This window comes from Sycon ciliatum, chromosome 11 (assembly GCF_964019385.1).
Source record: "Sycon ciliatum chromosome 11, ocSycCili1.1, whole genome shotgun sequence".
Classification (NCBI taxonomy): Eukaryota; Metazoa; Porifera; class Calcarea; order Leucosolenida; family Sycettidae; genus Sycon; species Sycon ciliatum.
Window position 1 is genome coordinate 3,188,855 of NC_088653.1, and position 26,298 is coordinate 3,215,152.

At 45.8% G+C, this 26,298-nt stretch overlaps 1 protein-coding gene across 1 annotated transcript in view; it reads right to left on the reverse strand.

Moving 5' to 3' along the window:
• The window catches only part of LOC135827480 (uncharacterized), an 81,859-nt gene that overhangs the window by 50,466 nt on the left and 5,095 nt on the right, over positions 1–26,298 (reverse strand). The window contains exons 3-8 of the mRNA XM_065339973.1: positions 14,959–15,231; positions 8,546–8,632; positions 6,720–6,839; positions 2,184–2,264; positions 1,726–1,812; positions 305–697 (exon numbers count right to left, since the gene is read on the reverse strand). Of these exons, the coding sequence (XP_065196045.1) occupies positions 305–697; positions 1,726–1,812; positions 2,184–2,264; positions 6,720–6,839; positions 8,546–8,632; positions 14,959–15,231 (1,041 nt within the window). The remainder of the gene's footprint in view (positions 1–304; positions 698–1,725; positions 1,813–2,183; positions 2,265–6,719; positions 6,840–8,545; positions 8,633–14,958; positions 15,232–26,298) is intronic.

The following is a 26,298-nucleotide window of genomic DNA, read 5'->3' on the forward strand; positions in this document are numbered from 1 at the left end:
GAACACTATTGGTGAAACACCCGGGAGCTGAACATACGGCTATGCATTGTGATAACACCGTTGTTTAGAACACACACAAACCTTTATTGCACATATAAGCGCATGGGCTTCTACCCGGACATGTTCACACAGCAAAAACTCTTTTTCTGCAGCAAATTTTCACAGATATGCCCATGGGCATATATGTGGGGAAGTATGGTATATACCGGTATAGATTATACATCTTTTTCATTGCCAAATAAGAAGTGCAGAGCCTGGGTGCCATGGTCTATAGCCTTAAAGGGGTTAAAACGCAACAGCCTACCTTCACAGATGACATCATGGTTGCCACTTCCATCCCTGTCAAATAGTTCGTCGCTCGAGTTGTCCTTGCCTTGCTCGTAAATAACATGCTGACCAAAGTACATGTACGATGTCCATAACTTGAGAGGGGTGCTGTAGCTGCTGTTACTTCTAGCCATCATCTCGCTCAGCAATGATTGTATGCAGTCGCTAACACCCAGCTTCAAGGCAAGCTCAGTGAAGGAATTATAGTCTACGACGTTGTATCCTCTTCTCACGCACATCTCGCGGGCGTGCACGAAGTTCGTTTTCTTCTGGCAGCTGCCATAGTCGAGATGTGGATAACACGGCAAGCTGGCAAGAGCCATCCAGGTGTATATTGCATTATTTGTGCCCAGGCACTTTGTCTTGAAAGCTGAACATAACACAGTACACATGCCAGACACAGTCAGGCGAAGTAGAACACAACTGCAGCACACTCTAACACGACATACACCGACTTTCTCAGATGGATACCGGAATCCAGTTCAAATAATATAGAGGTTAAGATGCATGTTATTTCCGATAAAATATTGGTTGGGGATTGTCTGAAGCATATTCAAATGAGGTACAGTCGGGCTTGATGACTGATCAAAGCCCTCGGGCTGGTACCTTGGGCTTCGATCAGCCATCAAGCCCTCCGTATCTCGCTTGCCGATTATCTACTTTAGTAACGTTACTTTGATTAGGCGTATATGCAAGCAGGCTATTGAATAATTTCGCGGTGACCGTCTTTGCACCGGGTTTGGAGAGCTGAGCCATGGTTAATTCATAGATAGTGAGGGAAGGAGGTGTGGGGGGGGGGTGGGGGGGGGACATACCAATAATTAAACTTCCGAGGCACTTCTTTTGGCACTTGAGACAATTTCTGTAACAATCAAGTGCTTTAGAGGTGATTTGCACGACGGCAGGACTCATTCCGTGCCTGATGCTACCATGGAGATTTAGTCACATGTGCTCATATTTCGGCACGAACGTATCCCGGTACGGTCCCGGTGCCATGAGGGGGCTGGGGGAGGGGGAGGGGGGGGGGGGGGCGGTGGTTGGAAATGCATATCGTGACATTCCGTGGTCTGTTTTGCAAGCTCTCTGGATCACGTGCTTCTCTTCCCGGCGGGATGGACTGCCGTCACGTAAATCGCCTCTTAGGAAGTCAGAGAGATCTCGAGCATGGTCTCCAGAAAAGCATGCTGTCTTCAAGCACTAGCTTCCTGTGTCCGAAAGGAGGGGGGGGGGGGGTGGTAAAACACAAGTATGAATCGGTTCGGAACCCAAATTTGGTTCCGAACTGATTCATAACTTGAGAATAATTGTTGATGTATGCATGTACATGTATGGTCACAATTCCCAGGAGCATGTGAATCAAAGAAACACGAGTATTCACTTCATTTAGCAGTTACTTACCATGTTGACACTGGTCTCCATGGAAACCTTTCCGGCAGTTGCAGGTGCCGTCTTCAGTACACTGACCATCATTCAAGCAATTGCACACTGCAGTAGAGATTGGGTGCATTCACGTATTTCCCAAAACACATAAAAATAGGGATAGAACTTGAATAACCTATTGGATTCTCAAGTCGTTGTCGCATGTTTCTTGATCATCATGACATTGTATAGACCTCAACATCGCAACAAACACTAACACTAACACCCATTCACCAATCCCAGGTAGATCCAACTGATAATCATGCCATGCACTTGAATAGAACACACGCTCAGCTAATAAGCTGGAGAACCAGGCATAAACGCTGGGAAGTACTTTTTCTTGTCTTCAAATACAACAGTCCAGCACGCGGGTATGCATGGGTCATATATTCTTTGACACGCGGGCTAAAATGACAGCAGCCTTCTTTAGCCCTTACCTTCTGTGCAGATGGGTCCGTCTGGTCTCGGTTTACATTCACATGCTTTGTTCTTTTTCACCCAGGGATTTGTGCACACAACTGCATTACATATCACACACAGAGAAGACAAAATGAGAGAGCGGATCAGCCATACACAAAAATGAACAGACAAAACGAGAGTGTTGTGGAATTATCCACCACCAGACCAGTGCGAGGATATAAGTTGGACTATAATTATTAATTTCAATTCTAAAATGCACAAGAAGTGTACAGAAGAAAAAGCACGAACTCGACCCGGCCAGAAGCAAGAAGAACTGAACACAAGATATTGAAAACCCTTCTCCTCAACAAGCTGCATCACGTACAACGCAAAACAACTGGCTGCACCAGCGTGTGCATCAGCGCGTGCACCAGCGCTGCACCAACGTGTGCACCAGCGAAATCAATATCGAAAGTACGTATCAATCATTACATTACGTACAACATGCGCAAGAGGGTTACTCTACTTCAGAACGTAGAAGAACGGCATCACCAACGGCGAACAGACAGTTATCAGCTTCAGACTCAACAAAGTCCTTGGAGGACAGCTCAGCTTCCACAAAATCACGGATCCGAGCAGCCTGGCGTTCAAGATCGGATGGAGTCAGGCCCAGCCCAGGAGTAGCCGAGAAGAGCACACCTGAGGGCTCCCAGCCAAGCATCGCACACATAGGAGAAATCTTGAGGACAGAGTGCACACGAATACGGTCGAAATACAGTAACACGTCCAGCTCAGATCGCCAAACATCAGCCTCATCCAACACCTTCCGAATTAAGGTGAGGAGAGTGCGGTTAAATCGCTCAACAGATCCCTGTGATTGGGGATGACTCACGGCACCGTTGAGCACTGTCACACCCAACGTGTCAAACAGCGATGACATCACGGCGTTGATGAATTCCGTGCCATTATCACAGCGGACCACTCAGGGCGGGCCCCACCGCGTACACAGGCCGACAAATGCCTCGGCCACTGATGCCGCGTCATGTTGACGGAGCGGAACCACTTCCACCCACTTGGTGAAAGTATCCATGCAGACGAGAACACAATGGTAGTTCCAGTTCCAGAGTATCTATTACTACAACACTCCATTGGGCCATCAGCCACCACAGGGCGACTGGCATCCGCCGAAACGCCCTTGGTTAGGCTGGCAGCAGCACACGGCGAACAGTGGCGCACAAAAAAACTGCTGACATTGGGCAGCCATGTTCGGGAAATAGCACTTCGAGCGGAGGAAGCGCCATGTACCCTCCCAAGACTCATGACCACAGTTCACATGAGCAGCACGAACGATATCGGACTCGAGTGAACTAGGAATAACAGGAATGACGACTGCATCATTGGGCGGCCACTTCACACTTCGACACAGCATACCATCATGGACTACGAGCTGTGACTTGACCTTGACAAACGCAGGATCAGTAACTGGGTCACCATCGATGACTTGCTGGCGAGTCGCAACAATCCGAGGATCTGCATTATGAGCAGCACATACTCTGTCCAATGAGAATGGACTAACGGTCACCACCGCAGCGGTGACGGACGGTGCAATCCGAGAAAGGAGCGTCTTGCCACATCGGATCCAGCTGCTGGGAACACGGGTCAATTGATCCGCCTTGTTCTGCTGACTGCTGATCCACTGGACCTTGACTGTCAAGCCCGTGACAGCGACGAGATCAGTGATAATCTGGAGACGGCGCTGTACAAGTACCTGCTGCAGGCCGCTGACGCGAACACGAGACACCTTGCCAAGCACCAATTGCAACCAAGCAGCCACAGTCTTGGAATCGGTGAATAGCGTGAGCTCCATCACTTGCCACTGCATGGCAAGGTGCAACCCCTTGATCACGGCGTCACGCTCAGCGATGTTAATGTGTCGCCGGTCGTCCTTCTGCCGCAGCCAGCAGCCATCCTCGACAATCATACTATCGGCCTGAGTGACAGCACCATGTGCGATGTCTGAAGCATCACACCACAACGACCACTGTGCGTCTTCAGGAACTGACCACACACCTTGCGCAGGGTCATCGGTCTGCAGACGGTGAATGACTTCCGCACAACAAGCGACGACTTCATGAGACACTGGATCGTCCCGTCCAGGCTGAAGGCTAGACAGACGCTTCAGATAACTGCACGCCGCGCGCAGCCAGGAGCCGACAGGATAGCGGCTGGTCAGCTTGCCACACCACTTGAAAATCTCGCGCCGTGTGACGGCACCGGGCTGACAGGTCGGCATGACGTCACCACGACGCTTCCACCTCACTTGGCCATCTGCAGACTCCGACAGCAGCAGGCCGAGTACCCTAGCAGAGACGACTGGCTCCGCTGGCTTGGTGGGCAACCAGTACTGCGACAACTGATCGGTGACAGCACGCAGACGAGGCTTCGGAGCATACAAATCGTTGACATAGTTGTCCACATCAGCATACGCACGGAGGACCCACTTGACGATTATGTCCATGAATTTGGGCGCAATCGATAGACCGAAGCCCATCCTCTCCATTGCGAACAGCTGGCCCTTCCAGCAACACGTGGCTGTCGGCGTTGCCAATAGACCTCCACTGACGCAATTTCTCTTGGCAAACAGGCACGTCCAAACCTGGATGCGACACAATCAACTTGTTGAGTTGCCGGTAGTCCAAACACGGGCGGACAGGGGTGGACTCCTTGTGCGTCTGGGCCACCGCCAACAAGGGAAACACAGCACCAGGCTCACCATGGACTGCTTGGTCATGGGGTACCAACCATCCATTGCGGATCAACATGTCCACTTCCTCGCAGAACTGTGACTCCTACCCTCTGTCCCCCTCTAAGTCTAACAAATGAGGACTGAGACCTGTACAACAGGGTTTTTACGCCTGAAAGCAGGTGCATGATTTAACAAGCAGGTTGTCAGTCTAGATTTTATGCGCAGATGGAGAAAAATGCGCAATTTTTTTGTAATGTGATGAAAAGCAGAAATAATAAGAAAAGATGAAATGAAAGCCTGCTCCGCACAACCCCGTCCAGCCTTGCGAACTGGGTATGGTGGATTAAGAACCCGGGTCAACGCTCGAGCAAGCGCTCTCCACTCCAGGTGTTCACAGCAACTGTTAGGGAAATTATAGAAAATGAAGATGAAGTCAAGCTCATTTGAATTTTCGGTTTGTACGGTGTTTGCAGCAGCGCGGATTCGAATCTCCTCACGCATGTTCCTGTCGATGACCCCGAGTACGTTGTCGTGCCTCCAGGTGTATACGTGTAACGTCCTGGTCCAGCGCTACGCGACAAGCGACAAGCACGTGGCGCGTAGTACAGGCCCAGGAGAAAGAGAGAGAGAGAGAAAGAGAGGAGAGAGGAGAGAGAGAGAGATGGAGGGAGCACGAACGCACGTACCGGAATGCTAGCGCAGCTACCTTGGATCGTGATGGCGTACTTATCCATGCGCTGTTGAGTTGGTTCCTCGCCGAACGGCTTCACCTGTACATTTACAACACTAACGTGTGTTGTTGACACCAACGCTGCAGTCACAAATGACGCCTCAGCACCGGAGTCCAGGAACACGCGAACCTTCGCCTTTCGAGTTCTTCCCTCAACTCGTGCAACTCCGCTCATCAGCCGCACACTTGCTGAGTGTAGACAGCATGATCCAACCTTCTTCTCTGTTACTATCGGCTGTAACCTGCTCCATTCAACACATCATGTATTAGCAGATGGTGCTTCCCCTGGCATTTTGTGCACCTCAAGCCTGACCGATAGTCCCTTGCCACATGGCCATACTTGAGGCAGTTCCAGCAGAGTCTCTCTCGCTGCAGAAAAACCTTTCTCCCTTCCTGTGGCAGCGACTTTAGCTGCTTCTCTGCATCTGCGACTAGGTGAGAAAGTACTCATTATGTACAGTAACATTGAGTGCCGAAGAACAACTCTCCTTTGCCTAGCTTGAACTTTCACCTGACGACGGACAAAAGCAAAAAATAGCTTTCAATGTTTTGCCGAGAGTAGGTAACAAGCTCATCAGCTCAAACGCCTTACTCTTGAAGAACAAAAAGATTACAATTTTTGTAATGAAACAGGCCGAACACTAAACTCAGGAATAACGGGGTTTCATGTAAAGTTACTTTGTACAGTTCACATCTACTCTCGAACACTAGCGAAATACAATAAGAACAAGAAGCTGAAATCTGGAAAACAAGAACATTGCTGGTCTGAAGCCGGGACCCCATCCTAGGTACCTGAATGCTATTGCATGGTTTTAATTGGCATGAGTAGACTGTAAACATACTCTAAACACACCCTGATAGATGCAGGACTAGATGTAAAAACACAGGCTAACAGCTGGATCTTGAGTACCTAGCCTGAAAATATAAAGACGCTCCATAACGCATGACAATGGCAGGCCTCTATCAGCCACATGTAAAGTGCTGCCAACAAAATTGGTCTCTGGAAATTGGCGCAATGAGCATAACTTTTGAGTTTCTACATCCCGAACAATTTGACTGTGCCGACACCTCTGTACTCATTACAAATTGCTGACTGACCTTGACATTGAGTTCCATTTCCGTGGTAACCTGACTTGCACAGACACCTGTATCCGCCATCATTATCAATGCAGATAGCATCCACATGGCATGGGCTAGCCGTCAAACATTCATCAATGTCTGAACAACAGTATGTAAGCAGAATGCAAGGGGTTACTAACTGATTACACACTGCATTGTAACCATGGCCAGCGTCATAGGCACAACAAAAACAATTCAAATTCATCAGACAGCTGTAATAGCCTCAATCTCAATTGCTGTGAAAACAATTTGATCTTTTCTCGAGATTATAAACACTTGTGTCGCTGTCGATTGATTCTACAAAGTCTGCTATAATCTATACTTGTCCAAATTCTGAAACCAGCAAAACATGTGCACAGATAAATCATGCAAACTGCTGCTGCACAGATCATTTCAGCGGACAGTGGGGTGTTATGGCAGAAGCAGCAGAGAATGCGGCAAAGAACGAACAAACACAAAAAGGAACTCTGACCAGCTTTCAATACCACACAAGAAAACAGGAAATGGTTTGGTTTGCAAACACTGCACACCATCATCAAGTAGAGCATGAGACTCTTAATCTCAGGGTCGTGGGTTCGAGCCCCACGTTGGGCGCCAATGTTGTGGAATTCCCCCCTCCCGCTCCCCGCCACACAACCACTCTCTGACTCATTCAGGCAGGCAAGAGGACAACACAGTTACTTGAACAATATCTCTTGGAATAAATAACTAACTGGTGGGCGGGAGAACGGGGAGAAAAGACAAAGAAATAATAAACAAAACAAAAAACGAAGTCTGAAGAAAATGTTGAACGGCCTCTGCTGGGATGACGACTACACCATAGCTCAGTGATTAGAGCATCGCTGGCTACAAGCGAGGGTCCCTGGTTCGAGTCCTGGTGGTGACAGTCAATTTTTTCTTCAGACTTTTCCCGTTTGTCTCTTTCCCTCAAACCAGTTAAAATAATAAACAACCAACAATTATAAACAGAGAAAAGGCGAACACATCGAAACGACCAATCAGGGACTAATACGTACAGAACACATGACCAGGCCAAGACAACCAGACCACGGACGAATCACACATGATTCTCATTCCCAGACCAAACTAGCACTGCGCATGTACAGCATTCATTTTTTTTTGACAGTCACTCTCACACAGACGGAAGTACATCCTCACACTCTGACAACGCGTACTCTTGCATGCACCACATACCATAAACGTCACACATCACACCATACTCGCGCGTACACTTAGACCATATATGACATCAGACACTGGACTCCACCAGACAAGAGCCAAATACAACAACATGCGTAAATCATAGTCGAACAGAAATCCGCAGCAGTATGGTTGAACTGTGTGCCATAATCATCGACTCGAGTACTATTTGAGAAAACTAGCGAGAAAACTAGCGAGCATTCGACTGAATACGAGTATTCTATTGACCAGACATAAAACAATGCACGCCTACACTCTTGCAAAACCAAACGTAGTACACCTGGAACGCATGATTGTAGTCTTTGTGAAAAAAGTGCCAACTTGGTGCATTCTTCAAAATGTTTATGGGTCACCACGGTCACTTTGTACGGTACAACGAATTCAACCCAAAAAAACGTATGCACGTGATCATTTGGGATCAAAATCGATGTTCCTGCCAGGTTTTACTGTGAAAAAGTGAAACTGCTCGGTCTGCTCCGGCCTCGAGGCGGGAGCAAGCAGAACATGTTTTGGTCGACCCAGAACAGGTGCAGTCCCAACCAAACACACTATACTGGTGAATCCTGTTCTAGGTCATACCAACCATGCGTATTCACTTCACTTACTATGCTGGCACTTGTCTCCGTAGAATCCTTTCCTGCAGTTGCAGGTGCCATCTTCAGTACACTGACCGTGATTCAAGCAATTGCATGCTGCAGCAGTGATTGGGTATATACACGTATCATCCAAAGCACACAAATGGAGATAAAGCATCATAGCATATTGGATTCTCAAGAAGTTGCTGCATATAATTTGATCATCAGGAGATTGTCTAGACCTCAAAATACCTATTTAAAACACTCATTCACCAATCCCAGGTATATCCAAATCATACTAATTCGAATCTTTTCTTGTACATAAATGGAACAAATTTCCCTCAAACTAGTGAAAATTTTCACCCACTTATACGTTTCTGTATTTCGGCCTACAATGGCCCTGATCTGTACATCAGCTAGTCGTACAAGCCCGGGACTCCACGTCACAGGTTCTATGTTTATCAGATATGATGTCTGGCAAGTTTCACCAGCACAAGGGCTTTACTTTTTCTCTAACAGGCCCTCTCGTGTACAGGTATCCAGAAATTTCAAAATCCTATAATTGGCCTCTTCAAAAATTTGTTTTATACTTGCCAGTTTCCCCTGCCAATAAGAACACTAGTTCGCAATATTCAGGCCTAAATATGGCCCATATGGAGCTAACAAAAACAATTCTTTGCACCTATGACTATAGAAAAAAGCACCTTATATGGTAGTACTCCAAGCATGTAGCTTAAGCCTAGTTCACATTCGACGCAACGCCGACGGTACGGGACGTAAGGGCTTGTTGGGAGGGCTGGGGTGAGCTGTAAAATCCTGTACGATTCGTACGACACGACATGCAGCAGTCGTTGCGACGTTCAACGTCGAACGGCGCGAGTCATAAGGCACGGTCCGTGACGGGCAGACTTTCGGACCTATTTTCTCGTTTTTCGGGACTTCTTTTCAATTATTTCTCCTTGACAGAAGCGGAACCAAGTTCACAATACCAGCTTTTCATGAAGACCAAAAAATTAGCCCTGAAAGTTGTGGCATTCAAATAATAGCCCCAGGAAATGATAGAATAGTTCGTCTGTTACGCTTCTGAACTATCCCTAAATACAATAAGTGAAACGAGATCTTATGTTGCTAAAATTCAACTCCAGTGGTGCTAGCCATTCTGTGAGTTATCATGGGAAGCGCAGTGTTCAAAATGCTTAAAATTTCCAAGTACGAATCGGGAGCAGTTGGCGCACGACGCCGTCTCCTGTTCACACTCGAATTGCAGCCGTTTTGTACGCTTGCGTCCCCGTCTACGCCCGTCTACGGTATGAAGAGTTGGATCGATCCAACTCTCCCCGTCGCTTCCCGATCTGTACGGTAGTACGGTTGCGTTCCCGTTGCTGGTGTTCACACTGGACGCCGTCAGACCGTCCCGTCGCTTCCCGTCGATCCTTACGTCGCGTCCCGTCGCGCCCCGTCGAATGTGAACTAGGCTTAATTGAGTAAATGCCCCATACATGTAGTGTCTTTAGTTCATATTGATCTGCGAGCACTTTACAACACGACTTCAATGCTAGGTTGGTGGTAATATTCATCTATTCCACATCTAGTCTCTTTCTACCATTAATTTTTTTAATTGAAATTCATCAGCAACAATTGCACCCAGAGACCTTTCCTGAGGGTCTAAGCCATTGGGTAATCTCAATTCATTCATTTCAAAGAAAGAGATGCATTGCAGGAAAGATCGAAATGCATCTTCAATAGCATTGCGTCCACTTCGAACATTTTCGAGGCTGCAAATCCATCTGGAAGTTTAATCCTATAATATAATTATAGGATCAACTGCTTAAAGACAAAGAGATAGACCAAGTACAACTCACATTCACAGGAAGGCAGTGGAGAGGAGAGGTTTCCATCAGCCGTGCATTAAATAACTGGATTGGTTATTGCAAGAATACGTGACACTTTCTTGGAATTGAATCACGGTCCTGTCAGCACTACCATTTGCAATTGCAGGTACAGTACATTTCACACCTGGTCCAATGATTCACTTTGCATTTGCAACCCATGTCAAGTGCGCCGCGTATCATCGCCGCTGCCGCTCCACTTGCTGCACTTGTTTCATCGCTAGTGGTATCCTCTGCATCGCTGAAATACTCGTCATCGCTGCTTTGCGACTCCAGCGGTAAACAGGACCACTTTTCTGCAGGTGTGTCCGAATCTGAGTCGTCTGAGGCAGACGATTCAGCGATCGTATCACTGCTGTTTAGGCCATAAAAAACTCTCGTCATGCTCCCATAGCGCAGCGAGGTCGTCAACGCTCGCACCGCAAATTTCTAGGCTTCGTCTTCTACTCGTGCATGCCATGACACTCTGTCGCTTCTCTACTTTCAGTACGCGTTTCGAATTTACTCACATGTTGAAAGATGAAGTTGCGCCACTTGATACCTTGTCAAGATGAAAACAAAATAATTTTGAAGCGATCCTCATCAAGGAGACAACTCGTAAAAAGTACAAATTCACCTCAACTCAAAAAAAAATTCAAATCCGAACTTCAAACTCCCATTCTGAACAATTTCCGTACCTTTCTATAGTACCTTTTTTGCTTGCCGCGGCTCACATGCGGTTGTGCATTCTGCTCTTTTGAAGCGCTCCGTTCTGTTCTCTTGAAGTTGCGTTCCTTTTCGTTTTCTTCCAGCTTTGAATTCCGTTTTTGCATTTTTTTACGATCCCTTCTTTTGCAATTTTGTGTACCGTTTCCGTTTTCTTCCAGCTTTGAATTCCGTTTTTGCATTGTTTTACGATCCGTTCTTTTGCAATTTTGTGTACCGTTTCTTGCAATTTTTTGTTCCGTTTCTTGCAGTTTTCCGTTCCGTTCTCCTACAGTTGTGCGTTCCGTTTTTTGCATTGTTGTATTCTGTTCTCTTGACGTTGGCTTATTATTATTATTATAATTATGCATTTTGGCGGCAATGTCAGCCGCACAATGGCAACCCACAAAGTTGTATGCAGTGCATAACTGTAAGTGTGATGCAGTTCTATTACTAGCATCATCGTGCTGTTGTGTTTAGCCCGATATTCTGCAATTGCAATGCTTTGCAACGGCACCATAGTGTTGAAACTGTGTCTCTGAGCATGTCTGTGTGCTCAAAGTGTAGTAAAAAAGTCTAAAGACCACCCGAAAAGACCAAATCGCTAAAAATTCCCGTAGTTGACAAGGGCGTTTTTTTTTTAAACGCTTAAGTTTCCCGGTTTACAGTAGCTGAATTTTTGCACGGTACACAGAATGGTCACATTTTCTCTTGTGATCTGTTCACCCAATATGCTCCATACATTATAGTCCGTAGACGGCATACCGAAGTGCGGCTGCTAATGTTTTGCTATCACTTCTCCATGCGAGTACTTTATCATGATCTTTACGTATAAGAGCCAGAGCTCGCTAAAACATGACCACAGCTTTTCGAAAAAGTCGAGATAATCGCGATTTGAATCTGAGTCATTTGAGAGTGACACTTTCATCGAGCGTGAAAGAATTGATGCTGGTAGTCCCACGATCTGCAGTGACGAGGAAATCTACTCTGATGACAACCTGGCAAGCGATTGGCATCGACACTGACTTGGGAGGTGAGTGGGCCGATGGTTTCGCCAGAATGGACATCGCTGCACATATCCGGGACAATGCCCGTATTGGTTGCAAGTGCAAAAACAATCAATGGACTGTGCTGCACCCTCAACTTGCTCAAGGCGATCATTTGAGTACCCTTATGCGGAACATCGCTAGCACGAGCAGTAGGCAGCGAAAGCATTACTCTCTGGCGACGGCAGAAAACCGTGTGCAGATGGGCTTTGGTGTGGGGAATGTGACTGCGACGTCGAGTATGTTGAGGAAGAGTGTATGCAGCAGTGTATACTGTATATCTGAAAGTACAGGTGGAGTGTGATGGAGAGGACGTGGAGTGCCCACTTCTTCGGCCATCTACAGATGTTGACCGTGTTTTCCTGGGCGGTTGTCCAGTGGTGCTCCAAACAGGAGGTATTTCGGGCACCCAACTCAGCTGACTATCGAAATTTTGGTAGTGGCCGAGTACCTGTCAGCTCATCGTATAAGACCCTGGACAGAGAAACTGACCCAGAAAGGATGAACCAAGGGACATATCAACTGTGTACAAAAATGACAATCCCATTGCTGTACATAGAAGTTCACCATTTCAACAGTGCTGCATATCATACCATTGTAGCTACACTTAGACATGTCCGATCAATCCAAAACTTTCAGTTAGTCAACATTAGGTGTGTTTGATCATTTTTTGAACAAAAACTGAAAATCGAATTTTTGGTCTGTGGTCATGTTTTAGAGTGTTCTGACTCATAATATTACAGTCTGTCATGCAAGTGTTGTTCTTGTCTTTCCCTCTTTTAGATCTATCTTTCAACATTTCACATACATTTTTAGTGGCAGAACAGAGACCAAAAAGCTCTCCCGCTACTCCGTTACTCCCGTTACTCCGCATCTTCGAGAATACAAGGTGAACTCTCGGTGGACTGCTATCATCAGAAGAGACACGGAGGTAAACCGCCGCAGCATATGCTTCCTTTGAGGCATCTGTGAATGCGTGTAATGAAGCTGACTCCGTTGGTGCAGGACTGACATAGCTTGGGATTGTTTGCGTCAAGAGCTGCTGTAGCTACTGGGTTATCTTGATCCATGATCGTGTTAAGCGGGATTCACAGAAGCTTTTTTGCGATGCGACACGCGATGCGACAGACGCGAAACCGGGAAAACCCCAAATCGCAGCCATGTTGCACCCCACGCAACTGCCGCAACTGGGCCATCGCAGGCCATCGCAGAAGTTGAGCTTGGCTCAACTTTTGCGATGCGATGCGATGCGACAAGCGATTTGGTGTACGATTTTGACCTTTTCTACAGCAAAGTTGTACAAAGGTGCAAGAGTTGCCTATAAATTTTTACAAGTTGTGTCAAACCGCGCGAATATCATGGTGACGTACCCAAATCAGCAAAACTTTGTCGCATCGTTGACTTCTTCTGTGAATGGTATTTCGCGAGTTCGCATCGCACGCATCCATCGCAGATCGCATCGCATCGCGTGTCGCATCGCAAAAAAGCTTCTGTGAATCCCGCTTTAGTCCCTCATCCCTCAAGGGGTCATCCCATGACAAGCCGACTTTCCAGAGTGATCTCTTGAACAACTTGCAGTTCACTACTACTGGAGTGGAAAACCCGAGAGCATCTAAATATGATGCTGACTGCGCAATGACTGTCCTCTTGGTGATGTTGCCACTTGCCGAGTGAGGGCTTGCTGTAGTAGCAATTCGGAATAGGAAGTGTTAACGTATCCACGGAGATGGCCAACTGTGACACACAACACTTACTAAAGAAAATAAATAGCTATAAAGAGAACAAATTCTGCTGTCATCGCCACACTACAACAAAGTCATGAAGGTTTACCAAAATCGATGTTCTTGTCACAATCATCAGTGGAAAGCCGTGACTGAAGAGTAACCATGCTGAATCAATGATTAATAACATTCAATAATGTGTTACGAGAACAAAACAAAGTGCTAAAATAGAATGAGGGAAGGTGAGACAATAGAAGTGAAGTGAGAGCTAAGTACAACAGGGGTGAGGAACTAATTACAATGCTAGAACTGTGTATTGAGACAAACAATCATGCTGTGCACCTACGAAAACAATCTTAACGCAACTACATGTTTCTTCTGCTTACAAAGAACAGAAAAACTAAAATCGTCATACACCTGCAGACACTTAGGGTGAGACAACAGATGAAGAAAAACGGCAGACTTCTTACGATCACAATCACCATCCGATTCCTCGTCTCCACCAACCGCAACCTCGTCCTCCGTCTCATCTTCCAACTCGTCCTCAGTGTCGTCCCCCGTGTCATTCTCCTCATCCACACCAATCGGTCCCAGGCTCGCTTCATGTTGCTTAACCTCTGTTCGTTGACTCCTCCTTTGATCTTGATGGTACTTTGTTACCATTGTTGTTGTTATTGTTGTTGTTCCTGTTGTTGTTAAATCTTCTGTTCCCAGTGTCTTCGCCGGTGCTTGACATCCAGTACTGAAATAATTCATTGAATAATGTTTGTCTCAATACACAGTTCTAGCGTTGTAATTAGTTCTTCACCCCTGTTGCACTTAGCTCTCACTTCACTTATATTGTCTCACCTTCCCTCATTCTATTTTAGCACTTTGTTTTGTTCTCGTAACACATTATTGAATGTATATTAATCATTGATTCAGCATGGTGACTCTTCAGTCACGGCTTTCCACTGATGATTGTGACAAGAAAATCAATTTTGGTAAACCTTCATGACTTTGTTGTAGTGTGGCGATGACAGCAGAATTTGTTCTCTTTATAGCTATTATAAAATTGTTGTCTCCATGTCCATTATTTACAAAGAAAATAAAGACCGACTTACGTATTTCACACACAACACGCAAAAGCTGCACTAGGCTCACTTGTTGCGAGTTGGAGTTAAGTGCTAGATTTCCTTTTGGCAATCCTACCCATGCAACTTTGTGTAGGGTAGTTAAACCAACCGAGCACAAAGCGTGGAACGACGCTTCAGAGAGGATTGTACCATTGTGCCTGCTACACAGTGCTTGAGCAGAAGTGTAATTCAATTTGAGGCCAGGAGTTGATATTCTAGTTATGCTACCAGATGCTCTGCAAATGTTGTTGCCAATTAGCTCTGCAGTGACATAAAACCACATGCACACACACACACAAACACACTTACACACACGAACACACACCCGCACAAACACCCCCCCCCCCCCCCACACACACACACACAACGAAACCAACAGGAAGCAGTCATATAATAATTTATGGCAGCTAGTTGAACTCACTGCCATCGTGGTAAACGCCTTGGAGAAAAATTAAAATGAATGGCTAATGAAAATAGAATCTGATGCTTGTCTATGTGTAGAGGCCCCTAGATACATGTTTTTATTTGAGTGAGTCATTATTTCTTCACGATACACTGGGTATGGAGCCGAAGTCATCAATGTGCTGAAAGACAGGCAAGGATAGTAAAACAGGCTGGGGGAGATACGCACGTTCATACAAAAAGTCGTACACCCCCCTCTACATACCACGTCTACTGAGTAGACCCGAGACGAGAGGGGAGAGTCTACGTCTCCCGTTTCCTCTGCTCCAGTTTTCACCCCGTATACGGATCATCATCATGATCATGACAACCGACCAAAAACTCCTTATGTGGACGTAGACGCAGCGCTTTGTACCATGGTGTGATGACAGCCATTAGTAGTAGTAGTAGTAGTAGTAGTAGTAGTAGTAGTAGTAGTAGTAGTAGTAGTAGTAGTAGTAGTAGTAGTAGTAGTAGTAGTAGTAGTAGTAGTAGTAGTAGTAGTAGTAGTAGTAGTAGTAGTAGTAGTAGTAGTAGTAGTAGTAGTAGTAGTAGTAGTAGTAGTAGTAGTAGTAGTAGTAGTAGTAGTAGTAGTAGTAGTAGTAGTAGTAGTAGTAGTAGTAGTAGTAGTAGTAGTAGTAGTAGTAGTAGTAGTAGTAGTAGTAGTAGTAGTAGTAGTAGTGGTAGTAGTAGTAGTAGAATTTATTATTTTGATAGGGAAGGCCCTACAGACGTTGCCGTCTTGTTACAGGGAACCCTAAGTGCTCTTTACAGAGCGAAACAAAAACGGATATATGCTCAACCTGACGACACGAGACAGGCAGAGAATTCCACCTATCAGCGCCAAGGAACGAAATGGAGAACATGCCATATATAGTGGTAGCAGCGGGCAAAGAAAGTGAAGAGAATGATTGCCCTCTAGTGCGCCTCTCGGTGCAAGTAGCAGCCGACTGGAGGGTGAACATTGAGGAAAGAAGAGGACTTGTAAGCTGATGAATACAGCGGAAAACAAAAATAAAAAGCCTCAAGTTGAGACGAGATTCGAGGGAGTATAACTTAGCGTGCCGCAAAACAAAGACAGTCGGGGTACGGCGAGGGAGACCAAAAACCTGTTTCATGCTGATATGACTTAAAGTAACAAGGCGAGAGTATAAAGATGGTGTAAGACAGTGAGAATACGAGTTGCTGGCATATTCAATAGTGGATTGGATGAGGGATAAATAAAATATTCGCTAAGCTGTGTGATCTACTGTACGGCGGCAGCGGCGGAATGCTCCTATCTTCTTATAAACAGATGTACATACATGGTTGACTTGATCCTCAAAGGTAAGGTGTTGGTCAATAATGAGGCCAAGATAACGCGATGTGGCAGAAGGTCGAATATCGACACCACCGCATGCAATGGTAAGATCTGGCGGAAGAGGCAGAGCCTTCTTCCGAAGCACCATGAACTTCGTTTTCTGGGCATTCAAGATGAGACCAATGCTTCCAAGGTACGTATTTAGTCTGTTCAACTCACTTGTCAACTTGTGCTGAAGTTCTCCACGAGACTGACAGTGTATATAAAAGGCGATATCGTCAGCATACTGTTGGGACTCTGCGTGGCAAAGTACTCCAGGGACATGTCGCACGTACAAAGAGAATAGCAGAGGCCCAAGCACCGACCCTTGCGGAACGCCTCGTGTACAATGTGTCTCGTCTCCTCTGTTATTTCCAATTTTCACCTGTTGCCGTCGATCCTGGAGATAGCTGGAGAACCACTGTAGTGCTACTCCGCTTATGCCAATAGCTTGAAGCTCGTTAAGTAGTAGTTCATGGCGTACCCGATCGAAGGCCTTGCTCATGTCAACGAGTACAACCCCGCAATACTCGCCCTTGTCCACACTCATCATCCAGCGGTTTACTGCGAGAGTTAACGCATCCTCACAGGAGTGCCCTCTGCGGTAGGCGAATTGCTCGTCTGGGAGAATACGAAGCTCAGTGTGATCTTGAAGGAACCTAATCATTTGCCTATGTACTACCTTCTCAAGGATCTTAGAAACAATGGGCAAAAGTGAAACGGGGCGATAATTCGAGGCTTCAGATTTGTCCCCTGACTTAAGGACAGGACACACTGTAGCCAATTTGTACACGCCTGGCACCATTCCAGTACTCAAGGACTCGTTAATGATCTGCGCTATGGGACCTCCCTTCATTATAATTTAAGCGCAGTTTAGCGCGTATTGGCTTATGATTTCTTTTTCTTCTGTTTGTATTTAGCGCTTGACCGGTTATTATTTTCCTTCTCTTTATTTTGCGCTAATAATAATAATAAAATGACAGTTCGCATTTCACTCATTGCATGAGGTCAACGCATCTGTTAACAATTTCGAGCTACATATTATTATTTTTCTGGTAATAATCGCATAGTTCTAGCAAAGTGTCTTTTTTGTCTTTTTTGTTTCAATAGCAGTAACATAACGTACTGATGAAAATTTTCTGAAGGCACGCATGTTCAAATGCAGCCAATCTGAACTCGATTCTTGCAATCGAAAGTCGAAGAGAAACTCTCAGCTTTCGACTGCAACAATTGCCAAAGTGATAGGATAAAGTATCATTGAGTTTTGGCGCTCGACGGCCACACAGCTTCAGACGGCGAAAACAACAGCATTGTGCGCTCGGTTTTCATTTTTTTTCTACTTTTTTTTTCATTTTGCACCACGACAACTGCAGTTGAAATTGAGCGGCTCAAAGTCACGGCAAGGTATGGTCTGGGAGTGCGCATTTTCGTGACTGCCACAAATTCTGCGGAAGCAAAAAAGTTACGGACTCCAAAGGGTTGAAAAAAGTTGAAAAGTTAAACTTGCTGCAAGAACGGTGCAAGAAAAGAACCACAAATCAAACAGAATGAATCTACATGTGCACAGTGACGTGTCCAGGATTTGGTTGAGGGGGGGGGGGGGGGGGGGGGAGGGGGTGCGGCCTGGATGGGGGTAGATGAAATAATGCTACTGTCCCAGGTCAGCCATGTTGAAATCTCTCATTCAATATTGGCATTACTTGCCACGAGATGATGATGCAATAATAATAATAAAGTTGGTTGCTCCAACGAGGAGCACACGCTTCTTGCCGAACTTGACACTTGACTGACTCACGACTGCCATCCGGAGCACACCAGGAGCACGTCGCACCTTCCGCTCGGCAAACCTGAAAGAAAGCACCACTCCCTGCTCAATACACAGTGTTTCGGGGAATTCACCCCTCATCAGTTGAGCTTGAGTAGGCTGAGGAAGATTGTGCCTGAAAAGCACCACTTATATACTGCTCTCCAGGCCAAACCATCACCAGGGATACAAACTTACAGAGACGCTTTGTTTCCAGCGCGACAAACACCTCGTGAAGCCCCAGGTAGCAGCGTGAGTCAGAGTCGCTCATGGAGTTGTGCTAAACAGACGTTGAGAGCCAGTATAGCTATTCACATCGCTGTCACCTCCAACAACTAGTCGCACGTCCGCGTGAGGGACAACAATACGAACTTAGAAGTTGCGACTTCGGCGGTAATGTCATGAAGTTGGTTGCTCCAACGAGGAGCACACGCTTCTTGCCGAACTTGACACTTGACTGACTCACGACTGCCATCCGGAGCACACCAGGAGCACGTCGCACCTTCCGCTCGGCCAACCTGAAAGAAAGCACCACTCCCTGCTCAATACACAGTGTTTTGGGGAATTCACCCCTCATCAGTTGAGCTTGAGTAGGCTGAGGAAGATTGTGCCTGAAAAGCACCACTTATATACTGCTCTCCAGACTCACGCTGCTACCTGGGGCTTCACGAGGTGTTTGTCGCGCTGGAAACAAAGCGTCTCTGTAAGTTTGTATCCCTGGTGATGGTTTGGCCTGGAGAGCAGTATATAAGTGGTGCTTTTCAGGCACAATCTTCCTCAGCCTACTCAAGCTCAACTGATGAGGGGTGAATTCCCCGAAACACTGTGTATTGAGCAGGGAGTGGTGCTTTCTTTCAGGTTTGCCGAGCGGAAGGTGCGACGTGCTCCTGGTGTGCTCCGGATGGCAGTCGTGAGTCAGTCAAGTGTCAAGTTCGGCAAGAAGCGTGTGCTCCTCGTTGGAGCAACCAACTTCATGACATTACCGCCGAAGTCGCAACTTCTAAGTTCGTATTGTTGTCCCTCACGCGGACGTGCGACTAGTTGTTGGAGGTGACAGCGTTGTGAATAGCTATACTGGCTCTCAACGTCTGTTTAGCACAACTCCATGAGCGACTCTGACTCACGCTGCTACCTGGGGCTTCACGAGGTGTTTGTCGCGCTGGAAACAAAGCGTCTCTGTAAGTTTGTATCCCTGGTGATGGTTTGGCCTGGAGAGCAGTATATAAGTGGTGCTTTTCAGGCACAATCTTCCTCAGCCTACTCAAGCTCAACTGATGAGGGGTGAATTCCCCAAAACACTGTGTATTGAGCAGGGAGTGGTGCTTTCTTTCAGGTTGGCCGAGCGGAAGGTGCGACGTGCTCCTGGTGTGCTCCGGATGGCAGTCGTGAGTCAGTCAAGTGTCAAGTTCGGCAAGAAGCGTGTGCTCCTCGTTGGAGCAACCAACTTCATGACATTACCGCCGAAGTCGCAACTTCTAAGTTCGTATTGTTGTCCCTCACGCGGACGTGCGACTAGTTGTTGGAGGTGACAGCGTTGTGAATAGCTATACTGGCTCTCAACGTCTGTTTAGCACAACTCCATGAGCGACTCTGACTCACGCTGCTACCTGGGGCTTCACGAGGTGTTTGTCGCGCTGGAAACAAAGCGTCTCTGTAAGTTTGTATCCCTGGTGATGGTTTGGCCTGGAGAGCAGTATATAAGTGGTGCTTTTCAGGCACAATCTTCCTCAGCCTACTCAAGCTCAACTGACGAGGGGTGAATTCCCCGAAACACTGTGTATTGAGCAGGGAGTGGTGCTTTCTTTCAGGTTTGCCGAGCGGAAGGTGCGACGTGCTCCTGGTGTGCTCCGGATGGCAGTCGTGAGTCAGTCAAGTGTCAAGTTCGGCAAGAAGCGTGTGCTCCTCGTTGGAGCAACCAACTTCATGACATTACCGCCGAAGTCGCAACTTTTAAGTTAATAATAATAATAGTAATAATAAAAGCACCGTGTTTCTGTAGCCATGTATGATCACTGGTACTCTGTAGTGTGTACAAAACTGGACGGATTTCTAAGAAGCCGAAGAGCTCAGTTTTCTAATGCAACAATCGCCGAAGAGCTACGATGTCGCGTTTCAGAGATATCTCGCTCTACATTTCAGTCACGGGAAAAGTCGAACTTTTTCGCAGTGACTGGCCATGATTGCAGGATTTCTCCATGAATTACATGCTCCCTGCACGTGGCTAGCTTAAAATTAAACTCAGTCCAAAAAATGTCACTTATTGAAACACCCTGAATTCTGTCAAAAATAACCAATTTGATTATTGGATAAACAACCTTCTTCTATTCTTTGCCCATTTTTTAGCATGCCTTCCTCGACAAAATGATCAAATGGAGTCTAAACCAATGGCTAGTGATATCTCTTGTCGATCTGATGGTAAGCACCTTGCAGCAGAACCAGTGTGCGGAAGCACACAGAGGCAAGCAAACATATTCAGGGACTGGATTCTTGATAATCACTAGGATCTTTGCAAATACCCTAACTGATTTGAAAAAAATCTCTTTGCTTTTCTTTCCCCTCCCCCCCACCCCCCCCCCCCCCCGAAACCACGCAGTCTTCTTTGTCATCTAGGTCTTCCTTGTCATTGGTATCTGCCAGCAACTAAAACTAAACAAATAACCTGTTTTACTATCCTTGCCTGTCTTTAAACACATCGATGACTTCTGTTCCGTACCCAGTGTATCGTGAAGAAATAATGACCCTCGCTCGCTCAAATAAAAACATGTATCTAGGGGCCTCTACACATAGACAAGCATTAGATTCTATTTTCATTAGCCATTCATTTTAATTTTTCTCCAAGGCGTTAACCACAATGGCAGTGAGTTCAACTGGCTGCCATAAATAATATCATAGGACTGCTACCTGTTGGTTTCGTTGTGTGTGTGTGTGAGTGTGTTTATGTCACTGCAGAGCTGATTGGCAACGGAATTTGCAGAGCATCTGGTAGCATAACTAGAATATCACTTCCTTGCCTCAAGTTGAATTACACTTCTGCTCAAGCACTGTGTAGCAGGCACAATGGTACAATCCTCTCTGAAGCGTCGTTCCACGCTGAGTGCTCGGTTGGTTTAACCACCCTACACACCATTGCATGGGTAGGATTGCCAAAAGGAAATGTAGCACTTAACTGCACTTTCGATCGTCGCCTGCGTGTCCGAGACTGCGTGTCCGAGACTGCGTCAGACGACTCATGAGAGCTGAACGCAAGTAACGTTGTAAGGCAGCCGGGTCGCCGCCTAATGATTATGTACTAGCCCACAACTTGTGTCTCTTCGCTACTGGAGACGACGGGAACAATTCAGGTTCGCTGTCGACATCAACATCACTGAGATTCCAACAAATCGTCAGCTTCGCTCTGCAGACCCACCGCCACGGACTTGCAGACACCTGAAGAAACCTGGGCCACGCACAGCGATCGTCTGGCGCTGCGAGCTGCTCTAGTATCACTAGATGTGGACATTGTCAGTCTTTGCTCGCCAGCCACTTGAACTAGACCGCCAAACAAGTGTTTGAACCAAATTTGAGAAGATGATCGCCAAATCATGAATCATTTGAATGAAGTGCAGAGTGAACGCGCTCCAAAAAATTTTTTTTCATTTCGTCATTTCCCAACTTTTTTACGAAACCCCAAAGACATGTTTTAGCTGATCGCGGTCCATATGATGCCGCACAGTAGTTCTAGGTAGCACCCCTGGCATTTCGGAACTGAACTAAATTTTTGAAAACACAACCCGCTGTGTTGCAAAATAATATAAAAGTCACAAACTTTGGGGAGATTCTAAGCCCCCATCTAACAGCAATCCCATTTTGAAATTCGCAAATGCATCATAATTATAATGCCTCCGGTACTTCTAGGGTTAAAAGTTTCGACCTAGGTTTCGAAAATAAAAGGCAGGGTGGGGGGGGGGGGGGGGCGTGCTCGCGCCCTGAACGCTCGTCCAAAAGCGGTTGCACGGTACGGTGCATGAGCTGTTGTTGATTGTACACACTACAGAGTACTAGTGATCATACAGTACATGGCTACAGAAACACGGTGCTTTTATTACAGTGATGCATCATCATCTCGTCGCAAGCAATGCCAATATTGAATTATAGCAATAAAAACTGCTTTATGGCAGCTTTCCAAAAAAGGTTATTGTGTTATAGTCCTGGGTTCGGCATAGGCTATAAAAAATTTATAAAATTGCTTATCAACTGGCTTGGACTCCGTCTAAAAAGTAAGAAATTAACGAAATGTGATTGCCGAAAATTAAAATTTCACACAAAACCTCACAATAATCACAACACTTGACAATCAAAATACTGTACTGCTTTCAACACTTGTTTAGTCTGACACTGTACTTGTACTGCACCAACATGCATGCATGGGAAAGAGGATCACGAAGGGAAAAAGTCTTCTACTTTTTAGACGGAGTCCAAGCCAGTTGATAAGCAATTTTATATATCTTCTATAGCCTATGCCGGATCCAGGACGAGAACACAATAACTTTTTTTAGACAGCTGCCATAAAGCAGTTTTTATTGCTATAATTTCTTTTGTTTTTTTTCTGTGACCAATCAATGGAATGCCCTCATGTAAGTGATGGCCTTCACATCATATCAATACCGTACCATACGCATTGATGTGCAAGCCTTTTCTTGCAGAAAATGGCACTAGCATAATGCATGTTCTTCTGCTGGGGAAACATGTGGTTAGTGGTGGTGATACTTTTTTATACGCAGATCATTCTGTACGTGTTGCTGTTGCAGAATTTCACGACTGTCATAAAATTGTCTTGCCTTTCAGATATTTCAGATTTTCCCACCCTCGATCAGATATACTTGAGAAATGTAGCCAGGTGCGTGTCGCAGCTGCTTTTGTTGATTCTGTGTATGTAATTATTATAATCATGGGTTATCGTGATAAGGTCATCCTGCATCATATTGCACTGAAATGGTAATCCTGTTGATGTCGATACAACTTTTGGAAGTAGTTCAATGACTTCAAACTGTTAGTCCACGATTTTCTAAAACAACACAGCAAAGGAGGAACAATAAACATGTATTAAAATGTAAGCAAATACATTGTTGAGTCCGGCACCTCGTTCCAACAACTACACTGATCCTGAGGATAAAAGGGGCAAGGCCATTGGAGGTTGGAGGTCATTATTATCAAATTGTCAATGATAGGGCAATCCCCGCAGGCCTAAGGCCTTCTTACAGGGTACCCTGGAGGTACTGAGAGATAAACAAGGCACTCCATAATAATAAAATGTTACACATCTTTGGCCGTGAGTATGAATGATATCCAGTCGAACTTCTTTAGGACGAACACCAAGCGACCGATGGTATTTATTTTTAGTCTGAAAGTTTGTCTTAACCAATTTTATAACCAGTGAATACATTTCTTCAATAGACATACAAATATATTTTTCTACAGCGAAAGATTCTAAGCCACACCGACTCGTCTCGTATGAAACAAATGAGTCACTCAACCTTTCTTTAGCAACATGACGGCAACTGAAACAGCAACAGAGAAAGTACGATACATGTACAGCACATTCTTGCAGGTACTACAAACCGGGGAGTAGTAAAATACAGGGAGGTGATACGCCACTAATCGTGATTTTTGATGGGTGCCTCGCGCTTGTTTTTTTTCTTTCGCAAAAAAAAGATGATCTGCTGAATCAATCTTGAGTATTTGTTGAAGAACTAATTCCGTGAAAAGGTCTATCCATCTCATGGAACAGCATTTGTTTTGCTCTTGTGATACATCTGTGTCATCGTCATATGGAAAGGTACCAACCTTCCGAAATTCGTCCCGATCGACGGCATGGAGCAATAGAACGAAGGTGATTTCCTTGAGAACAATACGTTTACGATTGGAGATGAAAAGCGTGTGCACCGATTTTGAAGTCGAAAAAATCTCTAGGACACCACATGATCGGCACTAATTTCTCCTCAGTTGTGATCAACCAGTACTTTTCTACTTTCTTTGTGATCATGAGCATTTCATATTATGGTATGCTAGAGATTCGGGAGTTCACTTTTCGGAATGAAATGTTCCTAAGTTTGTCAAGGATTGAAATGCGGGCTACATCATCGTAAACAGCTTGTATCGATACAGGAAAAATCTACGGCACGCAGGGATATCTCCCAAAGTGATACCACTCTTGCTGGACTTCTATCCTGACATAGTGGTAGTTTGGTCGACTACCAAACTTTGTGAAGGCAAACAATTGTTGGAAATTCTCAGCGCTGAGTTTCTACGGGCTGCAGTATGAGTCCCTTTGGCGGTAGGTATTTTACTACTCCCTGATCAAGAGAATCCTGATCCGCGCGCGTGTCCACACACTTCGGTACCCATAGTACCCCAATCTCATCCGCCTTGTGAAAACGGTGCTGAGGCAATCGTCAAACTGGCCGTACATGCTTGTGTCACCTCCCTGTATTTTACTACTCCCTGCTACAAACAGATTGCAGATCGTAATTTTTGCTTTGGCGGCACGCAACTTTATTTGGGGCAGTGCAATCTCGGCGGTACTCACAAATCAAACAGCCCAGACTCGAGTAAACAAATCCAGCCATACAAGTACGAAAATTTCACGAGACGAGACTGCACCCATTGGCTTGTTTCGTATGAAGCAAACAAGTCACTGAACCTCTCCATAATGGAGATTTTCCCCGATATGCGAATTTGTTTTGCATACTCGTGCAATGGGTCTTGAACCTTTCCCTCCAGATTGGTAACTGCCAACGATAGTATGCCACTGACCGGTGCCTTACTTGTAACGTACCAATGTACAATAAACATTAGCATTTCGACAACACATCTAAGCCTCAGAAGCAACATAAGCCTTACCGTCAAGAAGGTGAACTCGTGTTCTTCCCACACTGTAGGCAAGGGCAAAGAGATAAAATGGATCTAAATCCGAATAAAATCAGCACACGTTTCCACACGTTTCCGTAAATGAAAGGGTGAGCATAAGCAAATGAATCGAAGGAAACTGGTCAACTCAGAGATCACCAGCACACGTTTCCGTAAATGAAAGAGTCAACACAAGCAAATGAATCAAAGGGAACTGGTCAACTCACCTGTCATTGAGTGATATTCCGCGAAAGGAGGTCTCAGCAGCGCCAAAACGAAATAAGCCAGGCCAGGAGACGAAATATCCGAAACAGCTCATGCAAGAAGCAGTTCCAAAGAAGGAAGTTCCTCGTGCATGAACATCCGAAAAGGCACTAACAAAAAGTCTGCAATAGGGCTTGAAAGTGATGAAGCAAAACGGCCTGGGAGTAGTAAGTTGACATCAGATTTCTATTTTTGGATCCACTACTTTTTTGTACGTCTAAAGGCCGATTCACAATACAACTTTCTGCGACGCGACATGCGACTTGCGACACATGCGACGAGCTGCGACAGCGACACACGGTTCACAATATTCTTCATGCTTGCGACATCCTCATGCACAAGTAGTGCTATGCACGTGCACTGCACGTACACTGCAAGTGCACCCAGGGTCGAAACTGTACTCCATTTGTGTATGTCGCGTGTCGCATGTCGCAAAAGTTGAACTTTCTTCAACTTCTGCGACAGGTGCATTGCGACAGCTTGCGGCAGGTTGCGACAGCTCGCGACAGGCAGTTTCTTGCCGCAACTGTCGCAAATCGCGTGTCGCGTCGCAGAAAGTTGTATTGTGAATCGGGCTTTAAGGCCGATTCACAAT